This window comes from Microtus pennsylvanicus, chromosome 12 (assembly GCF_037038515.1).
Source record: "Microtus pennsylvanicus isolate mMicPen1 chromosome 12, mMicPen1.hap1, whole genome shotgun sequence".
NCBI lineage: Eukaryota > Metazoa > Chordata > Mammalia > Rodentia > Cricetidae > Microtus > Microtus pennsylvanicus.
In genome coordinates, this window is record NC_134590.1 from 67,529,816 (window position 1) to 67,552,317 (window position 22,502).

The window sequence follows — 22,502 nt, forward strand, 5'->3', positions numbered from 1 at the left end:
TGGACCCAGAGCTTCTGTTCTAACATCTTACTCAGGCTTCGCGTTCCCCTCACCAATTTCAGCTATGGGGGTAGATGGGACCCGTTCCTCCCCACTTAAAACTTTGCCACTGCCTTGCATTCTTGCAGGTCAATTTTTCTCTCATTCTTTCTTAGTGATACCTGCTTGCCCAGCACCTTTACTGGGTGGAGATATCCTTAGCCGCTTCCTCAAAGCTTTGTTCCGCTTCTTGGAGCCCCTTTTTGACGCCACCCATCTCTAAGATTCTATTTTACAGGTTCACTCCTCCTGCCTGACATGTGCCCACACCAACCCACAAGGGGCTCTCAGTCTCTACACCAGCTTCGCAGACACCAACCAGGTGAAGACTGGCAGGTTGAATTCACTCATATGCCTACTCATAAAAAACTCTGTTATCTCTTAACACTTGTGGACACTTTCACAGGATGGATAGAAGCATTTTCAGCCTCCATGGAAACAGCAGATGTGGTGGCTCAGGTACTCCTGGACCACATCATTTCTTGGTTTTGTGTTCCACGAACCATCAGGATGGACAATGGGCCAGCCTTCACTTCCAGGGTCATGGAGCTCGTGTCAGAAGCTTTCAACATCTGGAAATTCCACACCCCCTACCATCCACAATCCTCTGGGAAGGTGGAGAGGGCCAATGGACTCATCAAACAAGAACTAACCAAGCTCTTCACTGAACTCAGGTTATCTTGGCCCTCCCTTCTCCCCATTGCCTTGACTCGCCTCAGGGCACTCCATGTTCCCCTATGGGCCTGAGCCCTTTTGAGCTGCTTTATGGCAGGCCCTTTCTCCTTAACCATCACCTCCCAGTCTAAACTCCTCCATTGGTGGGGTACTTACTCTACCTCTCCCTTTTAAGGTCCCTTCTCCGTTCACAAGCTGACAGTTGTCTTCCTGCCACCGCACCAGTGGACCCTAATGCCCCTAAACCTGCCCCACTCTCCCCAGAGGACAGAGTACTCCTGAAACAGTTAACTCCTAGGTCTCTCGAGCCTCGATGGACAGGACCTCACACGGTAATCCTCACCATCCCCTCGGCTGCCAAGCTCCTGGGACACCCATGCTGGTACCATCTCTCCAGGCTCAAGCGGGCACCTACTCAGGACACTTGGTTTGTCCAGGAGACAGGACCTTCCGCCCTCCAGTTTTCCAGGATGCCACAATGAAGGGCCTACCTGCTCCTCATCCTGGCACACTCATCTTTGGTAATAACAATATTTTCTTCCTAGACACCTGCCTTCTCACCTCCTCCAAAGAACAGATGCCTGACGTCTCTAGGATGACAGTACATAGGATGCCTTTCCAGCCACACCTCTCGCTGAGCATGACCCACCAACACCTAGCTCTCCCCTTCCCCACGTCGCCCTATACCCACAGGAAGTAGTCAGACTTGAGTCAATGCCCCTTTTTCCTAGAGAGCCTAAATTGTTGGTCGCAATTATCACTTCAATTTCCTGTATATCTAAAGAGTCTGGAATGTTAAGTTGGGAGCGTAGTCCCCAGCCCCTCGCATCCATCCCAGCCCCCAGACCTGAGAGTTGTATTGGTCTGGACTCCAAGTCCCAGCATGCCAGGTTCTGACCTCCCTCTGCCTACAGGGTCAGTGCTTAGCGGGTGTGGGCGTCCACATCTGTTACGCAGTCTCGCCGAGCATGGGACCTCTGGCACATCTCCGCCCTTGGGAGGTGTGCAGCTGGGCCTGCCATCTAAGCTCTGAGTTATGCAGATGATGTGATAGCATCCCGAGACATGTCTGCTGTGCTGGGTGCAGAGTCCAGCCCTGCCGAATGAGTTCTTCCATGTGAGATCTTTCCTTTCCCATCTAACTGGACATTTTCTTCAAGATCCTTGGGCCAGAGAAAAGAGGTGTTGATATTCTCAGGGCAAAGCTTTTAATAATGAGTAGATGCACCCAGGAACACAATTGCCATGCTCCTGCCTCCAGAGCTTTGCCCACAGCAGGGTGGGACAAACCGCTAGGAACTGAAGTTTCTTTCATGAGTGAGGCAGTTATTAGTGGCACAGACTGGGTTCAGAATGCCTCCTGGAGGAAGGCATGCTGGGTGAGAAAGGATTAGAGCCCTGGGCCTGCCAAATCTTTCACATATGCAGGACACAGCTGAATGTGAGTTTCAAGGAAAACAAGGCCCCCTCCCTTTCTGTGTTGCTGAGAGTTAAACCTAGGACTTCACACACTAGACACTGCTCTTCCACTGAGCTACACCCCAACCCCGGCCTCAAATACCTTTTTTGTTGTTGTTTTGAAAATGCAATTATATTCCAGACACTGCAGAGGCCATGGAGGAGGATGCTTAAAAAGCAGTCTGTCATAATGGGAAAGTAGTGACTTGCAGCCCCTTCTGTACGGCGGGCATCTCATGGTCATTATCCCCAGGAAAGGATGATGGCTTGAGCTGAGGCGTCTACCGGCTCAAGTTCTACCTTATCAATACTGCCACCCAGGGACATCAACTGTAAAGGTCAGAGTCCTCAATGAGTTCCTCAAAAGCTGAGTCATTAAGCCTTGGCAGGTGCAAGCCAAGAATTAGTATGGCGCACGAACCTTCCGTGCTCTAGGTCCAGAGGTTTCTGGACGCGCCCTGCCCTCCGTTATCAACATGATGTGACTATCTGGTCAGGGTGCTGTCCTCTAAGATCCCTGCAGTCCTTTCACCTTTTACAGGAGACCTTCAGATCTCCAGGATCAACCAGACGAGTTTTCACTGTCACATACTTCGGTGACAACCACACTGGTACGTTCATCTTCATTCCCAGGGAATTCAGAGGTCCCCTGCCAGGACTGCACTTCCTCCTGCCCTTCCTGCCTCAGCAGTCCCTCCAACCAAATGTGGCCCTTCTCAAACGTGCAGCATCCTGTCTTCCCCACCACGACTATTTCCCATTTGGGAATGTCACCCAAATGTCAGCCCTCCACCCTGGATCGTAGACCTTGAGAGTTGCCAATACTTCCCCTACTATAGGCAAAAGCTGATGATACAAGCCCAAAGTTGTGAAGTCAACTGTAGCTTAGGGGTTCAAACACCCCCACTCCCAGTGTTTTTCTGTGTTGCCCTGGCTGTCCTGGAACTCACTCTGTAGACCAGGCTAGCCTCTAACTCAAGATTTACCTGCCTCTAGGTGTGTACCATCAATGCCTGGTTAGGGGGCCAATTCTTGGTTCCCATAAATGTTCCTGCATGCAGACTGCCTTGTTCTCAATTCTAAACAAGGTCATGGTCAAGACACAGCAGGTCACCCAGGTGTAAATAAAAATGTCAGATCATAGGGTAGTCTCAGACTGGAGAACTGCCTCAAGCTTCCAGTAAGCCCTGCCCCTTTCCTTCATTTCCAGGTTCACATGGCCAAGTGCCTCCTCGTCCAGGGTAGCCCATTCCTGACTCTATTCCGAGTATACCTGTCCTACTTTAGACTCCATTCTCAAACTGAGTCTAAGAGACAACCCTGCCAGTCCCAAGCATCCGATTCTTCACACGAGAAGGCCATTTGGACATAGAATGAGTGTGCTGGACAGTTTTATGTCAACTTGACACAAGCTAACGTCACTTGAGAGAACATCTCAAATTAAGAAAAAGCCTCCTTACGATCAGGCTGTAGGCGTAACTGTAGGGCACTTTCTTAATTAGTGAGTGATGCGGGTGAGGACCCAGCCCGTTGTGGGTTGTGCCATTCTAGGGCTTGCAGCCCTGGGCTTTTTAAGCAAGCAGGCTGAGCAAGCCATTAAGCATCCTCCTCCATGGCCTCTGCATCAGCTCCTGCCCCCACTGCTTTGGATGAACTGTTGTATGAACTTCAAGATAAACAAACCCTGTCCTCCCCAAGGGGCTTTGCTCACTGCATTTCATCACAGCAACAGTAACCCAAAGACAGTGAGCTCTACACTCTATTTAGAAACAAAGGGAACATTTTCTCCACAGCCTAAGTCATTTCATCCCCTAAAAGTGTAGGGCCTGGCGCACGCCTTTAATCCCAGCACTCTGGAGGCAGAGGCTGGCGGATCTCTATGAGTTCAAGGCCAACCTGGTCTACAAGAGATAGTTCCAGAACAGGCTCTAAAAGCTACACCGAGAAACCCTGTCTCGAAAAACAAAACAAAACAAAGTGTAGGACCTGTTACAGCTACAACAGATTACCCAGGCACATGAATTCACCCAGCAAGGGAGGCCAGCTGCTCAGTGACCTTTCCCTCTGAATGTGAACATGTATGTGCTGGTGAGAGCCAGGGGCTTGTGGTCAGGAAGGCCCTGCCCTGGGAACACAAGTCCACCCATCAGCCGATCTGGATCAATGGAATCACAGAACTTGATACAGGGCTCTGGGTCAGCCGAGCACAACCAACACTGGACCAGCAGAATCGGGACAGGCTTCTCATGGCTTACACAGCTGACCTCTGCTTGCCAAACAAGGCACTGCATCCAGCAGAACCACTTTATAAAAGTTTATTAACTCTGGAGATTTGGGAAAGCAGTGTCTTCCCAGATGCCAGAGGCTTACAGCCCGAGTAGGGCACCTGGAATCTTTACTCTGTTAAGCAGGATGGTAGTCCAGTAGTACCAAGAAGATGGAGTGCCCAAGTCCGCCACTTCGAAGTTCAGTCTGTCCAGACAGTGAGCATCAGAGTGTGCCCACAAAAAGTGGGAAGCCCACTCGCTCCATCCAGGTCAGGATGCCCAATTCAGTGTCCTCAGGCCCAAGCCACCTCAAGAGGGCTTCGCTGTGGGTTTAGGTTTCTTCCCCCTGTGCTTGAAGTCACGCAGTGGGTTCCGAGTCTTCACCTTCTACAGGGCAGAGTCACAAGTTAGTTGTGGGCAGTCAGATGATCCCAACAGAGTGAGCAGTGCTGGCAAGATCCCCGTGCCACACGCCAGACACTGCCAGCTGCTGCACACAATGTGAGCAGTCAGCTAAGGGCATTCAGGCCACTGTGGGAAGACTACAAGCCCACACCCCTGTTCCTGGGAGTCCTGTCTCTCCCTTAGACAAGGCAGCTGCTGAAGACGAAGGGCAAGGTAGGAAGGAGCCCTGCTATTGTCCCAAGACTCCCAGGAGACATACCTTAGTCTTCTTAGAGGAGGGCAGCTTTCTCCGTTTCTTCCGAGGTTGTACAAGGCCACGAAGAGCAGCAGGAACTGGAAGAGATGCTGGGTCTCAGGCATAGCCTCACCCGTTTCTAAACTCCAGCTACTGAGACCCATGAGACCTGGCCTCCAGCACTGTCCCATCCCCTTTTCAGTGCTACCCTAAAGTGCAGCACAGTCTCAATCTTGACCCAAGAAACACTTCCAGCCAGACAGGGGTGGCACACACTAGCACTCAGGAGGCAGAGGCAGATGGATCTCTGACTTGAGGCCAGCCTGGTCTACAGAGTGAGTTCCAGAACAGCCAGGGATACATAGGGAGCCTCAGAAAGCAGAGAAGGAAAAGGGAGGGGACGGGAGGAAAGGGTCTCTAACACTCAATTATTTGTTATATTTACACAGACAAAAGATTAAGTTAGCTCCCTGGACTCCCACTGTCTAAACCATAGCTGTAATGTTTTAATTCACTACAAAGAACATGTACCAAGAAAAGAGAAAAGCTGTGGCTGGGCGGTGTGATGCAAGCATTTAAACCCAGCACTCAGGAAGCAGAAGCAGATGGATCTCAGTGAATTAGAGCCCAGCCTGTCCACAAAGCGAGTTCCAGGACAGATACAACTGTTACACAGAGAAACCCTTGTCCACCCCCCCAAAAAACCAAAACAACAACAAAAACAAAGAAAGAAAGAAAGAAAGAAAGAAAGAAAGAAAGAAAGAAAGAAAGAAAGAAGAGAAAAGCCAAAGGGACCCACCCAGCATGTGGATCAAGGCAGAGGTCTTCAGTCACCGTCCTGAGGAACCTGTCTCTCAGCTCTTCCCCTAGTATTAGCATGCTCCCAGCTCTCCTGGGCCCTTTCATATCACATCTTTTCTGCCCCAGGTGTCCCTCCTATACCTTCCTGTCACTTCTACGTCAGCATATCAGCAAACTACCTCCATTCCAGGTAGGCAAGATCAGGAATGGTGGAGGGCCTAACTCACTGTCCAGCTACCTCTTCTCCTTTATGGTCATTGTAAGCACAGAAGGCATGAATACTCATCACCAAAAATACTCCACGTTAGACACCCAAGCAGTAAAGCTATCACCCAGAGCCTTGCTGAGACGAGAAGGGTGAATGGCTACTCTCCTTCCCTGTGTGGTGTGTTTCCCTTGCTGCCTGCCAATTGAGCATTCTCTAGCCCAAGACCCACCCTCACACCTGCTGGGCCTCTTCAGAACACAGGACGCCACTCCCTGGCTCATTCTTCCCATCAGCCAAACCCTGGGAATGGACCACCAACTCTACCCAACCAGTTTTCTCATCTCCACATGAGACAAGACAGCTACCATGGGCTGGGTTGAACAAATCTACACGAGCTAGTACACAGTGACACAGCTGTTTATGTTCACACAGGCTGCCTGCCTGGGTCTCTAGGTCCTTTTACACGCATGAAGCTTTCCCAACACCAAGCACAGGTGCCAGTGGAGATGGCCAAGAAAAGCTAGGCCATTTCCTCCAGCCTCCTGACCCTCAGCAACACTCACCCAAGTAGTCAGGGACATTGCCCAGATGAGGCTTTACCACCGCAGGATGCAGGGGCAGATCATGGCGTAGCAGCTGGAGGTCCCTGGGATTGTCTTCAAAGTATGTCTGACAGGCAGAGAGAGCCCATGGTTTAAGAGGCGCAAGAAGCAACAACCATGAAGTTTGCCTATCACTTTGTTCTTAGCCCTCCTCAACAGCCACAGCCTAGCACAAACCACAACAGGCGTCCATACCTGACCTCTTCTGGCCAAGTAAGGCACTGCTTGCTGCAGCAATGCCAGATACCACACCATGACCTTGTAGAAATCTGTCAGCTCTGTAATGTAGTTCCTTCACACAAACCAGAGATTGGCAACTCAGGACAGCTAGATGCTAGTTCTTCTGAGTTCCAACCATGGGTACAAGGACATCCTTCTCTACGATACAAACAACAACACTCTGAATCACTAGCTTAGTGTCATCTCACAGATGAGATTCTTCAACACACCTAAAGCCTCTTCACTTTTTCCAGTGTCGGTGTAACATCCAGGAATGGCCCGTACATTCTAAGGTACATGGTGTGGACCCTATGGGGCTTCCATCTTTCGCTCCCTAATAGTGTGTGCACACTCACATGCACACACACCCTATGTACGCTCACTTGTGTCTAATACCAAGTGCCCACCATGAAGTGTGTCCACCATCCTCCCAGCAGACCAGCTGTCTTCAGCTGATTTCCTGTCTCCCTGCCAAAGGCCAGCACACTGTCCAGCTCTCCGTTTCTCACTACCCAGAGCTTAGCCAGCCTTCAAAAAGGACAGCTCCCAAGCTTGCCCTGACCTTGAGCTTCTCTGAGTGTAGAAGTTCCTCCTTGATCTCCTTCAGTCTCGCCTCTCGAATGGCCTGTTTGGTCACTGAGCGCATGGCATCCTGTGGGCAGACCAGGAGTCAGGCAGCTCAGCAATGAGGTCACAGCCCATTCCTCAACCAGCCCCCTGTCCACCCCAGTGTTGAGCTCACCCTGCAGCGATAGCGAAAGCTTTCAATCTCCTCCATCTGGAACTGGTAGGGAAGCAGGATGGGAGCCTCGCCCTCTGGGGAGAAGGCAGCAGTGAGGAGGGCAGGGCCATGTCAGGCCTTCCCCGACAGCCTGCTGCTCCTCTTCTCCCAATGAGGCCATACCCTGAGACAACTCAGCATCACTATACTTGAAGCCTTCAATTAGCTATGTAGCCTAGGCTGACCTAGAACTCCGAATCTTCCTGCCACCACACCTGCCTCAAACTCCCAAGTGCTGTGATTATAGTATGTGATACCACACTTGGCATTGTTGCAAAGTGCCCTCTTCTCCCATCTGGGACCCTTAAAAAATGGCTTATTTTCTATGTGTGTGTTTTCCCTGCATGCACATACATGTACCATATACATGTTTGGTGCCTGCAGATGCCAAAAGAAGGTGCTGGAGTTATGGACAGCTATGAACTACCAAGTGGGTGCCAGAAACTGAACCTGGGTCCTCTAAAAGAACAAGTACTCTTAACCACTGATCCATTCTTTGATTTAAAAATAGCAACAACACACCAGGTGGTGATGGCGCACACCTTTAACCCCAGCACTCGGGAAGCAGAGGCAGGTTAATCTCTGTGAGTTCGAGGCCAGCCTGGTCTACAAGAGCTAGTTCCAGGACAGGCACCAAAAACTATAGAAAAACCCTGTCTGGAAAAACAAAACAAAACCAACAACAAAAATAGCAGCAGCAACAACAACAGGGTCTTGCTATATACCCTTGGCTAGTCTCAAATTGCCAATCATCCAGTGCTCTCCCCATGTTCTCTGACGACCACCATATTAGGCACTGTGGTAGGTTTCAAGGTGTGATGGGAGAAGTCTGGCTCTTAGAGGCCCACAGTCACAGAGCAAGGGCTCTTACCTCCACTGAGAAGCGCCTCAATCTTTCCCAAGCAAGACCGTTCTGTGGGCAGCACAAAGGTCAGAACTATGCCTGGGTTGTTGGCTCGAGCTGTCCTACAGTGGGAGGGGATCAAATATGCATCACTAGCCTGTCCAGGAGTTGGCCTGTCCAGATCACTCCAACTCCTTCAGCATGGCCTGGCTCACCACACTGCTATTGTCTTACCTGCCAGCTCGATGAACATAGGCTTCTGGCGTGGGAGGGAGATCAAAGTTGAGTACCGCAGATACGTGGTGGAAGTCTATGCCCCGGGCCACACCTGACTCTGGATCAGAGGTGCTGAGGAAATAACCCAATGTCAGCCAGATCCTAACCTCAGCAAAGGGATGCTCAAGTTCAGTCTCTAAACTATCTTGCAAACAAAGCTGAAAGACCAAACAACTGGACATTAGAATTATTCTAGGGCTTGCCCTGACCTCAGTTCTGGGTAATAGCAGAACACTGACCCACAAACCACCCCTGTGACCCTGAACTCTTTGAGCAAGGGTCCGCGGGACTGCCTGGTATAATCATCAAGAACATCTGGCCACCTGCTCTGTGCACTTTGCCTTCAGTCTTACAAATTCAGAAAAGCAGTCCTCTTGGGGGATGCTGAAAAAGAGAACTGTGGACTTACTTGTCTCCTTTGGCTCCTCGGCCTCGCCGCTTGCCTTTGACTGGTGGTCCCAGGATTTCAGCATCTGTTGCTATGACACAATCATAGAAGCCCTGGTTGAACTGTGAGATGATGTGGCACCTGCAAGCCAAGAGGAAAGGCCAGGCTGCATCACAAGAGGCTCCCCCAATACTAGCATCACCCTAACCACCACCCTTTCCGACTCTGCCCTTTCTACTCTCTTTTGTCATCTTCACAACGGACTGGAGAGATGGTTCAGTGGTTAAATGCACTGGCTGCTCTTCCAGGAGACCTATGTTTTATTCCCAGTACCAATATGGTGGCTAATAAGCTGTCTGTATCTCCAACTTCAAGAGATCCATCTTCCTCTTCTGGCCTCCATAGGTACAAGGCATGCATGTAGGACACAAAAATCTATGCAAGCAAAATACCCAATGCACATAAAAATAAATAAATAAATAAAATTTTCCCTTTAAATGGAGCACCAGTAAGTATTTCAGAGTTGTGAGAAATACTTGTCAGGCCTGTTGAGAGTCTGAATCCCAGCAAGTGCTTAAAAAACAGGAACAAAAGCCGTGGTATACATGTCTTTAGGAGGCAGAGGGGAGGGAAGGAGAGAGAGAGAGAGAGAGAGGGAGAGAGAGAGAGAGAGAGAGAGAGGGAGGAAAGAAGGAAGGAAGAACAAAGGGCCAGGTACACAGCTCAGTGGCTGAGTGCTTGTCTGGCATCAACAAGGTTCTGGGTTGAATCCCTAGCACTTCAAAGAGGAAGGAGAGGAGAGAGGAAAGAAGACCAAGCTGTTTGAGCTGGCCCAGTTTTAATTCCAACACTTGGAAAACTGAGGCAGGAGAACTCCTCTAAATTCAAGGCCAGCCTGGTCTACAATTCTAGCATAGAGTCCTATCTCTTAAAAAAAGAAAGAACAAACTGCACTCTCCCTTCCATGTTTCCCTCAGCTTATCTTCACCAGGACGCAGACCCCAGCAAACCTGGAGCGCAGCGGGAGCTCTCCATTGAGCACGCAGGACGGAATGCTGAACTGTTCCAAGAAGAGCCGCAGTCGGTAACCCCTCTCCAGAGTGTTGACAAAGAGCAAGGCTTTGCCCCGAATCAGCGAGAGCTTGAGCAGGGCATACAGCAGCAAGAATTTGTCTTCTTCCATCTCACAGACCACCTGAAACTGCTGCAGCTGCTCTGGCCCTGGCAGCTGGGACTCCTGTAACTTGAGGGTAACCTAGGAAGAGGACACACCTGTGATCAGAAGAGAAAGTGAAGAGGAGCTATGGCCACTGCCTCAGCAACCAAAGCACCCACATCAGCACAGAGCAGACAGTGAGCCATCACCCCATCCTCCCCCACCCCCTACCCCTAGGGTTGAACCTAAGAACTCAAAGCACCCTAACTGTTGTGATATATAGAAATGCATACTATACGCACAGCACCGCAGATATAACAAAGAGAAACACTGATTAAGAGACAATTCGCAGCACAGTAGGTATGCATAATGGTCCTCGAGACTGAAATATATACAAGAGAACGCTGGCCCCACCCCAAACACCAAAAATTTCCGCTTGAGAGGGAGCCTCGAGTGTCCCCGGCTCCGGCTCTAAATGCTCCCTCAGCAAGCTAACTTACCGGGTTATGTAGTACCAGCTCCTTCAGAGCTTGTACGTCATCATTGAAAGTGGCCGACATGAGAAAGGCCTGGTAAATCCGAGGCAAGTGACTGAGGAAGAAAAACAGGACCTGCTGAGGCTCCATTCCACCCATCCCACTTCAGTCCCAAGGTTAGACTCACAGAGGTTCCCACTAGGAGCCACTTCCGTTACCTCCTTACCAGAGAAGACTCTTGAGTTCGTCCTCAAAGCCAAAGGAAAAGAGAAGGTCAGCTTCGTCTATCACCAGCAGCTCCAGGGAGTCACGGAGCTTCAAGCTGTCTTGCTGTAAGTGGTTTAATATTCGGGATGGGGTCCCCACCACCACATCTGGCTTCTCCATCAACACAGCTCTGCAGGTGGCAAGTTATGGACAGCAAGAATTTAGCAGCCAGAACCTCATCCTGGCAGACCTGCCTCCTCCGGCTGCTCACCAAACCAGAGTCACACACATTAGCACCCTGCAGCTTCCACCCACCTCTGAGAAGCAGAGTCTTCAGCAGCTGAGACATTAGCCACTCGCACATCCCGAGCACAGTAGGCAGCCAGCTGCTGAATCATTGACTGGGCCTGCCGCGCCAGCTCCTTCGTAGGAACGAGGACAAGGCCTCTCACAGCTTGTTCCATTACAGGACCTGTCTGTAAAAGCCTGAGTTAAAGACTGTTAAAAATATCGGGTCCACCTAATGCTTTTCTCCGCCTCCCCCAAGCCGTGGGGACTGAGCAATACAATCACCTAGCTATATCCTGATAAACTCTTAATTCTGCCCACCTCGGAACACTAAATGGGAGAACTTTCCCGAGCACTGAAATTTAAAAATACCTTGCTGCATGTCTGAAATGAATTAACACAGACTCGGTATGGAGCTGATATGCCTTCTCTAGATAAACAATGGTTTACTCGAGAGTACAACAAGGCTGGTGGTAGTGGTAGCAAGACCTGGGTTGAAAGCCAGGGAACCTGAACTCCAGCTCAGAGTTTATACCACAAATGGACCAGCCAAACAAGAGAAACCTTGGCATAGATGGGCACCTCCTTCCCTGGCCTTTTGGGGGCTTCCTCGTGCCCACTGTCCCCTCTCGCTACCCACCGCCTTCTTGTGGAGAAGCAACTGCAGCATCGGAATAGCATAAGCTGCCGTCTTCCCGGAGCCTGTGCGTGCGCGGGCCAGGAGGTCCTTCCCCTCCAAAGCCAGAGGTATGGCCTTTTCCTGGATCAGCGTAGGTCGCGACCAGCCCAAGTCAGCGACAGCCTAAGAAGGAAGAGGACAAGGTTCAGGCGGCGCGGAGTGCAACGACACCCCAGGTCCCAGCTTCACAACCATCCCCATACCTGCAGGAGCCGGGGATCCAGCCCCATGTGTTCAAAACCTAGCGCTTCTTGGTCCTCCATGGCGTGCCTCCGTACTGACAGTGCGCACGCGTAAGGGCGGGACAAACCAACAACGAATCAGTTCCGGAGGAAACGTCACTTCCTGGAAGTTTTCCGTGGGGGCGTTAGGCGTTGCAACACGCAAATGCTGCTGTGCAGTGCGCAGGCTCAGAGGCGTGCCTTCCGGGTCGCTGCAGCCCGGCCCCCACCCACTCAAGCGCCAACCTTCGCTGACCCTCGGAGTAGTGTGGGCAGGACTTTGACTGCTAAGTTAAGGTTAGGATCCAACCGCGCTTTGGCTGAGAAGAGGCAGCAAGGCCGCCCACCTGGGCATGTGCGTGCGCGTAGAGGTGTTACGGCTGTGTGGGTAACCAGTTTGAAATCACGATACAGAGTGTTAACCTATCAAGATAACTGTTATTAAACCGGGGGTGGTGGCGAAGGCCTTTAATCTCAGCATTTGGGAAGCAGAGGCAGGCAATCTCCGTGAGTTCAAGGGCAGTCTTGTCTACAGAGAGTTCCAGGATAGCCAGGGCTACAAAGAAAAACCTGTCTCAAAAAAAAAAATTCAAAAACAAACAACAACAAAAAAAACCCAGCTACTACGAATAGTCTCATGGATCCTGCCACACGCCTTGCTATCTTTCACAGAAGTGCCAGATTAACCTGACCCCTTCCTGGGACCCGACTTTTCCAGAAAACCAAAAGCTGCAGTCAGATGGTGTTACTACATACCAACTAGGCCCATTCCGTCTTCCAGAACCCCGTCCACTGGGGATGTCCTTTGGGACCTTTTTATTCTGTTCTTTTTGAAACAAGGTCCACTATTGAGCTGTGGCTGGCCTGGAACTTGGGAAGTAGACCAGACTGGCTGGTCTTAAAGCTGCACCACCACGTCCGACTTCATTGGAACCTCTTAAACAGTTCCTAAAGTCAAAAATACAATAAATTGTGTCTCCAAATCTAGTTAGGTGACGTCAGCCGACCTTGGGCTCATTTTTTCTGAGCACCTCCCATCCCCAAAGCCTTTCCTTCAGCTTGCCCTCAGGTCATCTAGTCTGGTCTCCCAAACCTAACAGTTTGATGTTTTAAGCCATTTGGTAATTACTGTTAGGGCAGTAATAGAAAAAGAGATTGTTGGGCATTTACCGACAGGGAGGGTCTTATTATAGTGAGCATCTATTAAGATAGGGGAAGCACTCCTGGTGACAGACAGATTAACTAGAAGCCTAACAGCAAAAGGCGAGTCTCTGGCACCTGTCATTACAGTGGGTTTATTCTGATAACCTACATCAGTGGTTTTCAACCTTCTTAATGCTGGACTCTTTAATACAGTTCCTCATGTTGTGGTGACCCCCAACCATGAAATTATTTTCATTGCTATGTTATAACTGTAATTCTGCTACTGTTACAAATTATAACGGAAAGGCCGGGCAGTGGTGGCGCACGCCTTTAATCCCAGCACTCGGGAGACGGAGGCAGGCGGATCTCTGTGAGTATCAGGCCAACCTGGTCTACAAGAGCTAGTTTCAGGACAGGCTCCAAAGCTACAGAGAAACCCTGTCTTCAAACAAACAAAAAAAATTATAATGGAAATCTTTTTTTATTTTTTTTTTTTTTTTGGGTTTTTCGAGACAGGGTTTCTCTGTGGTTTTGGAGCCTGTCCTGGAACTAGCACTTGTAGACCAGGCTGGTCTCGAACTCACAGAGATCCGCCTGCCTCTGCCTCCCGAGTGCTGGGATTAAAGGCGTGGAAATCTTTTTTTAAAAAAATATTTATTTCTTATTTTAATAATATTCTGTGTATGCCTGCATGCCAGAAGAAGGCACCAGACCCCATTATAGGTGGTTTTGAGCCACCATGTGGTCACTGGGAACTGAACTCAGAACCTTTGGAAGAACAGGCAATGCTCTTAACCTCTGAGCCATCTCTCTAGCCCTGGAAATATCTTGAAAAAGGTTGAGAACCACTGATCTAGACTAGCTCCTTACTTCAAAGTTATCTGGTTAGTAATCTGTCATGCCCAGTGGCATTCATAACTTTCAGAGGCACTGGGGCAGTCAAGTTCCTGTCTACTGTACTCCTCATACACAAGCCTGCATCTGCTAAGTCTCCAAAGCGGAGCTGAAAGGGATTAGCAAGAGAAACCCTGCTGTTTATTGCGTGTTTATTGTTGGATAAGCCCACCAAAGCCTGGCCTTTTCTAGCCTCTTTCTCTATCAGGTCTAGACTTCTTGAGAAAACAACACAGCAGAAACGTATCTCTTCTTAAGACTTTGTACTATGGGTCTAAACATCTAAGTCATTTAAAGGCATCTTAGTTCTGGACATGTTGGCACACTTATGATCCCAACACCTGAAAGGCAGGTCCAACAGGATCTTAAAGACTAACACAAGTGCTACCTCAAGGCTATCTCAAAAACAAACCGAGACCTTCTCTTACTGGTCATGGTGGCACATGCCTTTAATCCCAGCACTCTGGTGGCAGAGGCAGGTGGATTTCTGTGAGTTCAAGGCCACCCTGGTGGCTATGTATAGATACTGTCTGAAAAAACTAAACAACTCTCTCAACACCTAATTTATTCTAATCCACACTCCCCTCCTAAAGACAGGATTTCTCTGTGTAGCCTGACTTTCCTGGACCTCACTCTGTAGATCAGGCTGGCCTCCAATTCAGAGATCTGCCTGCCTCTGCCTCCTGAGTGCTGGGATTAAAGGTATGCACCACCGCCTGGCTTCCCATCCTGATCCTAAACTGAAGACTGTAAACTTTTTCAAGTATCAGAGGAATTATTCTGGTGGTTATATGGCCATCCAGAATTAGAAATAGGAGGGTTATGTAGGACTTTTTTTTTGTCCTTCCTCTTTGCAAACTAAAAAAATTGCATATACTCTAAGTGTAAAACAGGTTCGTATATAGTAGAGTACACAGAATAATAAGGGGAGAATTTAGCTCTGTAAGTCAGAAAAAGAAAATTTAATAAATATTCCAAATAAATATATAATAAAACTGTGAAATAAAATATCAAGAATGGGCAACTACTGGCATGAGGCTTATACAGAAGGGGGTGAGGGATATGTCTTAAGAGCTGTTTATGATTCAGGGGCTTTGTTTTGCTAGTTCCTTGCTAACGTCTTATTTATTGGGGTGACCTTACAGAATGGTTAAGCAATCCACTCATCCACTCCCAGGCCAAGTCTTAGCAAGAGCGCCCATTGAAGTCTAACCCCACATTTTTTACAAAGGCAAGATGTCTACACCAGTAACCTCCCCATCTTTTTTTTTGGGGGGGGGGGGCTTACCTCTGTCCACAACCTATTATTGTCTATCAAACATAGCTACTATGTTTTTTCATTGGAAAAAAAATCTGCATACAGAACCAAAATCTGGTTCCCTTGAAGGAAATATTTGTCAGGTGTGGTGGCACATGCCTCTTTAGTCACAGCAGTTGGTAGGTAGACACAGGTGGATCTGAGGCTAGCCTACATAGGGAGCTCCAGGCCAGCCACAGCAACAGAGACTGTCTCAAAAACAAAACAAAAAGAACCTACAAACCATTGCCACTGCTTAGTGAAAACTGAGGGGAGAATGCACTGCTCCAAGTTACTCTGTCCCTCTCTTCAACTCTGGGACTGACGGATCGGACTCACAAGTGTTCAAGAGAACTCTTCTTGGCCTTGTAACATGGACTTGAGAGTAACTACAGTATCTGCTTTCTGGTCCCAGACTGCTGAAATTCTGAGCACGTCATGGCAGTTACTAAAAGTGTGGGAATTAAGTAGAATGCATAAGGTCTGGATTGGTGCTTTTGGCTATTACAGGCAGTGATGATTCAACCAGGAAGGAAAATACATATAATTTATCCAAAAATAGTTCTAAAATATAGAAAACATCTCAATCCTTCAGGGCCAAGAACTGGCCCTTATTTACATTCACAAAGCCATTGAAAGAACTCAGGACTGACCCAGGAACACCGAGGCAGGGCCTCCTTCATGGGACATGCCGGTTGTCTACTGCAGAAATAGACAACCAGAAAACAGAAGAGCATTTGGTCATCTCTTCAAAAACAGGAGAATCACCAGGGGCAAAAGAAATGATTTGATCTTGGGTTAATTCCAACTTCTCCCAAACCCTAAGGCGGATTTTGAAAGCGTGGACCAATGTCTGCTTCTTGGAGAACCAGGGTCAAAAGGTAGCTGATCTCAGCGGCTTATTGCCATGACACCAATGTGAGACACATTGATTTTTCACTTTTCCTCCTCCTCAAAATCCAGGTGGGTGGGACCAGGTGGGGAAATGATCAACTAATTGGGGTAAAGGGGAAGGGTTATACGGCAAGAGCCCTACACCAGCTTCTTGGCCTCAAAGAAGCTCTTGAGGTGCCGCATCTGCCAGATTCCAGTGAGGATGAGGATGACAGTCTGGGCGATGGACCACCACAGGACCCTCTGATTGGTGCTCTCACTCGTCAGGCGGAAGCGTTCTTCACGGTACTGCGCGGGACAGTGAGCAAAGGATTAGAATGGGTAGGAAAACACAATCTGCCATTACAAGGGCCCTCTATTTGTGTGACGCACAACTCTCAGACCAAATGCCATCTGTAATTCCGTCAGGTGACTAGTCTCCCCGAGACTGCCCCTAGGAAGGAAAGTGATGTCCCTCTACAACCATCTCTGCTAGGACTAACATAATGCTTCTATAATAAGAGCCCATGGAATACAAGCAATAGGTACTACTAAATTGTGCGTTGTCCTCTCTAGAATGGCTCATACAATTTAGAAATAACTACCCAAAGCAAGATGAGGTCTCTACATACAACAGGCTATTATTCCACCTTAAAAGGAGAGCTCTACAGTTGGACAGAGGCTGGAGAGATGGCTCGGTGGTTAAGAGCATGTATTGCTCTTCCAGAGGACTTGAGTTCGATTCCTAACACCTATGTCAGGTGACTCACAACCACCTGTAACTCCAAGAATCTAATGCCTCTGGCCTCCTTAAACACCTGCATTTACACATAAACCATACACATATACACATAACTGATAAGAAAACAAATCTTTAAAGTGGGGGTATGGTGGACTTCAGAGCCCTTATCTAGCCTAAATGAAGTTCAACTTCTAGCACTGCAAAAATAAACAAATGTGACAAACAGAGCGTTGTGACACACTACAGGACAGATGAACCCTGGACACATTGTGATAAATGAACTAAGACAGTCACAAAAGGATTCCATTTAGTTGAATTACAGTGGTCAAGACTATAAGCAAAAAAGTAGAACAGCAACATGGGAAGGTAAGTGGGGAATCAGTGTTTAACACTAATCAGGACCACAGACCAAAAAATCAAAACTGCACTGAGGGAAGTGGAGCGTTTGACGGGTTCAGATTCTCTGGGAAGGTGAAGTTAGGAGGCAGTGATGGTTGCAATACAACATGAATCTGTTTAATGCTAAAGTATTATATACTTAGAAACAGTTAAAATACTAAGTTTTATATGTATTCCATAACAAAACAAAACAAAAAAGGGGCCACAGGCACACTACCCTGAACCCTTGAGATCTGATCTGAGAAGCTAAGCAGGGCCAGGCCAGGTGAGTACTTGGATGGAAAATACCAGGTGGTGTAGGATTTAAATGTGTGTGTGTGTGTAAACATATATATGTATGATGGACTGAAGGTGTGGTTCAGTGGTAGAGATATTGACTAACACTCAGGAGAGGCCATGGATCCAACCCTCGGCACTGCAGACATGCACATGAAGTGCCAAAAAGAAAAAGCAAACTTCACCTACGTGGACTGATAGCTCCCAATTCATTCTCTGAAAAACTAATCTTGCAGGTAGGGAAGGCCCTAAACAGAAACGTTGCACTGTGGGTTTTAAAGGTCAGTCTCAACCTCCAAGTGCAAAGAGACACACGCCCTTACCCTCTGATAATCCTGCTCCTTCTGGATCTGTTCCACCTGATCAAGCAGCTGGCGAGCACGAAGCTGGAGCTCTGTTAACTTATCCTTAGCAGCAATCTCAGGGTAGTTGTTGGCATGCTCCCCAACCTGGATATCCAGGTGTACACGCTACGAGGAAACAGGAATGAATGAGTGGGTGCCGCCTACTGTCTGTTACTGTTATGGAGTCCGTTCTCGTCTCTGGCTGAGGCAGAAGGGCACGCCTGGTCTCCCCAGTTCTGACCGTGCGCACCTGCTTCCCCCAAAAGGCAAGATTAAAAGAAAAAGAATGAAAGATGGCAATAGATCAAAGGAAAAACTCTCAGTCTGAGCTTCTTACCAGTTTGCCTCCAGCGAAGAGAGCCATCCTGGTGGAGTTGGAGTGCAGACAAATCTGATGGTCACCGGGTGTGTGCGACGTGAACGTGAAGCGGCCCTCGGAACCATATTGCCGGGACAGTACCACCTGCAATATGCATCAGGCCCCAACTTTACAACGACCTCTCAAAATGCAAGATCTGATACCTAGAGATCTTTTCTCAGGACCGAGGCTACAGGTACTTTACATCCCATAATGACATTAATGGACTTCTGACACCCGCTAGAGCTTTCCGGGGAAGGCGTGTTTACCTTGCCGTCCGGGTCCTTCACTTCTACATGCATGCCCAGGCCAGGGGTCGAGGGCAGGAAGACCTCCTTCTGCTTGTCCCACATCTGGGTTCGATAGTTGCCTGCGGGGCAGACACACAGTCACGACCGGGGGCCCCCAACAAGCGGCCCCAGGGCGCTGGGCAGGGGACCTGGCGCCCTCAAGGCACCGTCAGGATGGGGGCGAGCTGACAGGGGAGGAGGGGCCCTTCCGAGGGCCAGGCGAAAACAAAGGGCCTCTCCACCCTCAGCCCCCTGACCGATGACCATGGTCTCGTCGGGTATTTCCTCGATGAAGCAACGCTTCTCAGTCTCGCCGATGTGGAAATAGAGCCCATGGGCACCAGCAGCACACACAGTGAGCACCAGCAGCGCAAACCGCACCATCGCCTGCAGCCGCTCGACCCCGACACCTGCCATCGTGCCTCAACTCCGCGCATGCGCACGCTCGCGCACTGGTCAGCGTTTGCGCATCAGCAGGAAAGTGGAAGTGCGCCTGCGCGGTGTTGCGGGTCCTGCGCTCCCTTACCCAGCTCTGTCCATCCCAAACCCCGTTGGAAACCTCAGTTTTGCACTTCTCTGCGCCTGCGCTGCTGCTAGCGTAGACTAGCCACACAGAGGGAACATGCCTGCGCGGTGATTCTGCCCAACGCTACTGTCTCTAGTTGTTAGCCGTAAGAGCTTTTGCCTATGCACCGCTCTGTGCCTGCGCACTGTGTAAGGTGCTAGGCCACCTTGGGAGATGTTTATCCCCTAACCGAGGCCTGAACAGCCTGAGTTCTTATTCTCAGTGCCAGAAGCAAGTGAACCATTCTCATGAGCAAGTTACAGAAACACATTAGTGTCATCTCACAATTTCAGGACTTGCTGAGTAACAAATTTACAAGTTAGCTTCATCGGCCACAATTTGCCTAGTATCAATTTGGCAAGCACCTGGGTTGTTTGCTTGTTTTGGGACAGGGTTCCAAGTGTCCGAGGTTGGCCTGCATTTTGCTACTTGGCTTAGAAATTGTGATCCTTCGGTCTCCACCCCCTGAGCAGGGTTGAAAGACATGATTAACAGCGCCCCCATTCAGCACAATGCAGTTTGGAGAGAAATAACTGCGCCCATATTCCCAAATATTGTTTATAAATATTTTTTTACACTTAAAGGGAATATGATATAGAGATGAATAATTTGCACTGATATGAATCTTGGTTTACTGATACTAATTTAAGGTCAGTTTTGTTATATGCATATTTCTGATCTTGATTAAGGTATTGTGATTGTGTAGTTCATTTAAAAATGTATAATTAGGAAACATAGGTTGTTACTGGATAATCATTGATAATAAATAGTCAAGCTTGTAGTCATGTTAGTTAGATTTTCTAGATATATAGAGATATATTTCAGTTAGATAGGCATTCTTCATATCTTTCAAAGGTAACAGAATATGGCATTTAAAATGTTTTATAACTTAGGATTTTTCATGACAGTGAGACATATCTGCTCCTGGCAGCACCAGCTACTTCAAGAGGAAGATGGGCATTGAAGAGGCTCCTTATGGAGTTGGTTAGCCATTTGGGCAAGAAACTGGTCTTGCCTGGACTGTTGCATAAACTGGACATGAAGAAACTGCAGAGAGAGGACTGCCGAACTTGCCTAAAGGTGAGATGATCCTTCGGGGTTCCTGCTTCATGAAAGAGTCTGCGAGACATTCTGCAGGATACAGAAAAAAAGTGACTGAACTTTCTTAGAATTTTCCTGCTTCCTGGAAAAGTCTGCTGGATGCTATGGGCCTGTAGGCTGAAGATGGATGCCCCAACAGTACAAAAAAACTTTGGGTGATTGTCCAGGCAGCAAGATGTCTCTGTCATTTCCAGAGTTTTGAAAGTTGCTTACTTCTTGTTTACTTAGGTAATATTATATCCTTCTAGAGCTTTGATGGAGTTGAAGAATAGATAGATACAGTTATAGTTTTCCTTTGTTATGATAAAAGATAAAATAGATATAAATATTGTAACTATAATTCTTGCTTGATAACTGTTTTGTTATATATAATTTTACTATGTTAAAGTTAAAGCCTTCCTTTCTGTTTAAACAGAAAAGGGGAAATGGTGTAGGAGGTCCTTCTGTATTTGTGTTGCTTTCATTGGTTATTAAAGAAACTGCCTTGGCCTAGTTGATAGGGTGGAACTCGGATAGCTGGGGAAGACAGAACAGAATGCTGGGAAGAAGAGCAGAGTCAGGCAGACGCCATGATTCTCCTGCCTGAGACTGACACTGGTTAGAATCTTTCCCGGTAAGCCACGACCTCGTGGTGACATACAGATTATTAGAAATGGGTTGAATCAAGATGTGAGAGTTAGCCAATAAGAGGCTAGAGTTTATGGGCCAAGCAGTAATTTAATTAATATAATTTCTGTGTGATTATTTTGGGGGTTAAGCTAGCCGGGCAGCCAGGATGACAAATAGCCTGCTCTCTCCCACAACAACACCTGGTGCTTCTGGGGAGCTCCCTACATGCTGGCCAAGCACTTTACCCACCCAGCCGCCCCCAACCCAAACAAAGCTTCTTTCATTCCAATCTTAATTACTAATTCTATCTCTCAGGTCACACGTTATATATACACCATAATCACACAGTGATTATGTTTATGTATCTGTCGTAGCATCAGTTGTCAACCTGACACAACAGGGAGAGGAACCCTCCACTGTGGAGCTGGATTGGCTTACAAATTTGTTAAAGGACATTTTCTTGGTTAGTTGATAAAGGAGGGTCTATCCCACTGTGGGTGGTAGCGCCCTGGGAAGGTGGTCCTGGGCAGTATAAGGAAAGTAACTGAACAAGCCAGCCAGTGAGCAGCACTTTCCCATGGTTTCTGCTTCAGTTTCTGCCTTAAATTCCTACTCTACCTTCTCTCAGTGATGGACTGTAACCCAGACACCAAATAAACCCTTTCTTCCCAAGTTTCTTTGGGTCACTGAGTGGCTCTGTTAGGTTAACTGAACCAGCCACAGGGCTGTAGGAGCCTTTAGAGCTGGAGCCATAGCATTGATCCAGGCAGAAGCAGAGGTGAAAAAAGGAATCACAGGACCATAGAAACAAAGTTCAGGACCAGGTCCAGATGGACCAAGAAAATAAATTAGTGGCAGAGATCTTGTTGAGCTGAAACCTGGGGACACTGAGGAGTCCCTTGACTGCCAATCCCTTGAAATACAATTCCATAATGAGATGGCAGATCAGGAGCACTCCTCTTCGTGGGGTTCACATGAAGATGATGGACCCTAGCTCAGTCTGATATGTTTGGTAAGTTCTCAGGCCTTGCTTTCTAATAGTTTTAACACACCAGTACATTCATGTGGTCTCAATCTACTCTGGTATGTTCATAGATAGTACTTTATCAATGTTTATTGGTCTATATTTCATGGGTAGTACTAGGCAGGTGATGCTGTTTATGTGCACAGTGAGGTGCACGTTATCATATTTCGGCAGTTACATTTAAGACAGGGCCAAATATGACTGTAAAGTGGAGTGACTCAGGGCAAGTTACAGCCCCAAACCTACAGTTTTACACAATATGGAGTAACTTAGAGCAGGTCACAGCCTGCCCTATAGGTGCCTCCAAAATCTCTCTAAGCTCAAGACAGCTCCAGTTTAGGATCCTGTCATAAAAATCTAGC

General features: G+C 48.3%; 2 protein-coding genes across 2 annotated transcripts; both read right to left on the reverse strand.

The window, feature by feature from the left end:
• Nucleotides 1–4,473: 4,473 nt before the first annotated feature.
• Nucleotides 4,474–12,302, reverse strand: Ddx56 (DEAD-box helicase 56). Its single transcript, XM_075944262.1, has 14 exons — nucleotides 12,208–12,302; nucleotides 11,966–12,127; nucleotides 11,353–11,513; nucleotides 11,057–11,227; nucleotides 10,855–10,945; nucleotides 10,209–10,453; nucleotides 9,220–9,339; nucleotides 8,769–8,882; nucleotides 8,562–8,656; nucleotides 7,652–7,725; nucleotides 7,472–7,561; nucleotides 6,652–6,757; nucleotides 5,104–5,177; nucleotides 4,474–4,826 (listed from the first exon to the last, which is right to left on the reverse strand). The coding sequence occupies exons 1-14, from the start codon at nucleotides 12,265–12,267 to the stop codon at nucleotides 4,749–4,751; spliced, it is 1,641 nt and encodes a 546-aa protein (XP_075800377.1). The 5' UTR covers nucleotides 12,268–12,302; the 3' UTR covers nucleotides 4,474–4,748.
• A 2,899-nt stretch (nucleotides 12,303–15,201) lies between these two features.
• On the reverse strand, nucleotides 15,202–19,284 carry Tmed4 (transmembrane p24 trafficking protein 4). Its single transcript, XM_075944263.1, has 5 exons — nucleotides 19,099–19,284; nucleotides 18,821–18,921; nucleotides 18,531–18,656; nucleotides 18,173–18,319; nucleotides 15,202–16,741 (listed from the first exon to the last, which is right to left on the reverse strand). Exons 1-5 carry the CDS (start codon nucleotides 19,256–19,258, stop codon nucleotides 16,592–16,594), a joined length of 684 nt encoding a protein of 227 aa, XP_075800378.1. The 5' UTR covers nucleotides 19,259–19,284; the 3' UTR covers nucleotides 15,202–16,591.
• Nucleotides 19,285–22,502: the final 3,218 nt, after the last annotated feature.

Coding starts and splice junctions, on each gene's coding strand:
- Ddx56 (XM_075944262.1), bottom strand. CDS start 12,267: ATGGAGGACCAAGAAGCGCTAGGTTTTGAACACATGGGGCTGGATCCC. Junction 7,562..7,651: donor GCTTTCGCTATCGCTGCAGG/GTGAGCTCAACA, acceptor GTCTGCCCACAG/GATGCCATGCGCTCAGTGAC. Junction 6,758..7,471: donor TACACTCAGAGAAGCTCAAG/GTCAGGGCAAGC, acceptor TCTGCCTGTCAG/ACATACTTTGAAGACAATCC.
- Tmed4 (XM_075944263.1), bottom strand. CDS start 19,258: ATGGCAGGTGTCGGGGTCGAGCGGCTGCAGGCGATGGTGCGGTTTGCG. Junction 18,657..18,820: donor TGAAGGACCCGGACGGCAAG/GTAAACACGCCT, acceptor TGCATATTGCAG/GTGGTACTGTCCCGGCAATA. Junction 16,742..18,172: donor AGGAGCAGGATTATCAGAGG/GTAAGGGCGTGT, acceptor TGTCCCGCGCAG/TACCGTGAAGAACGCTTCCG.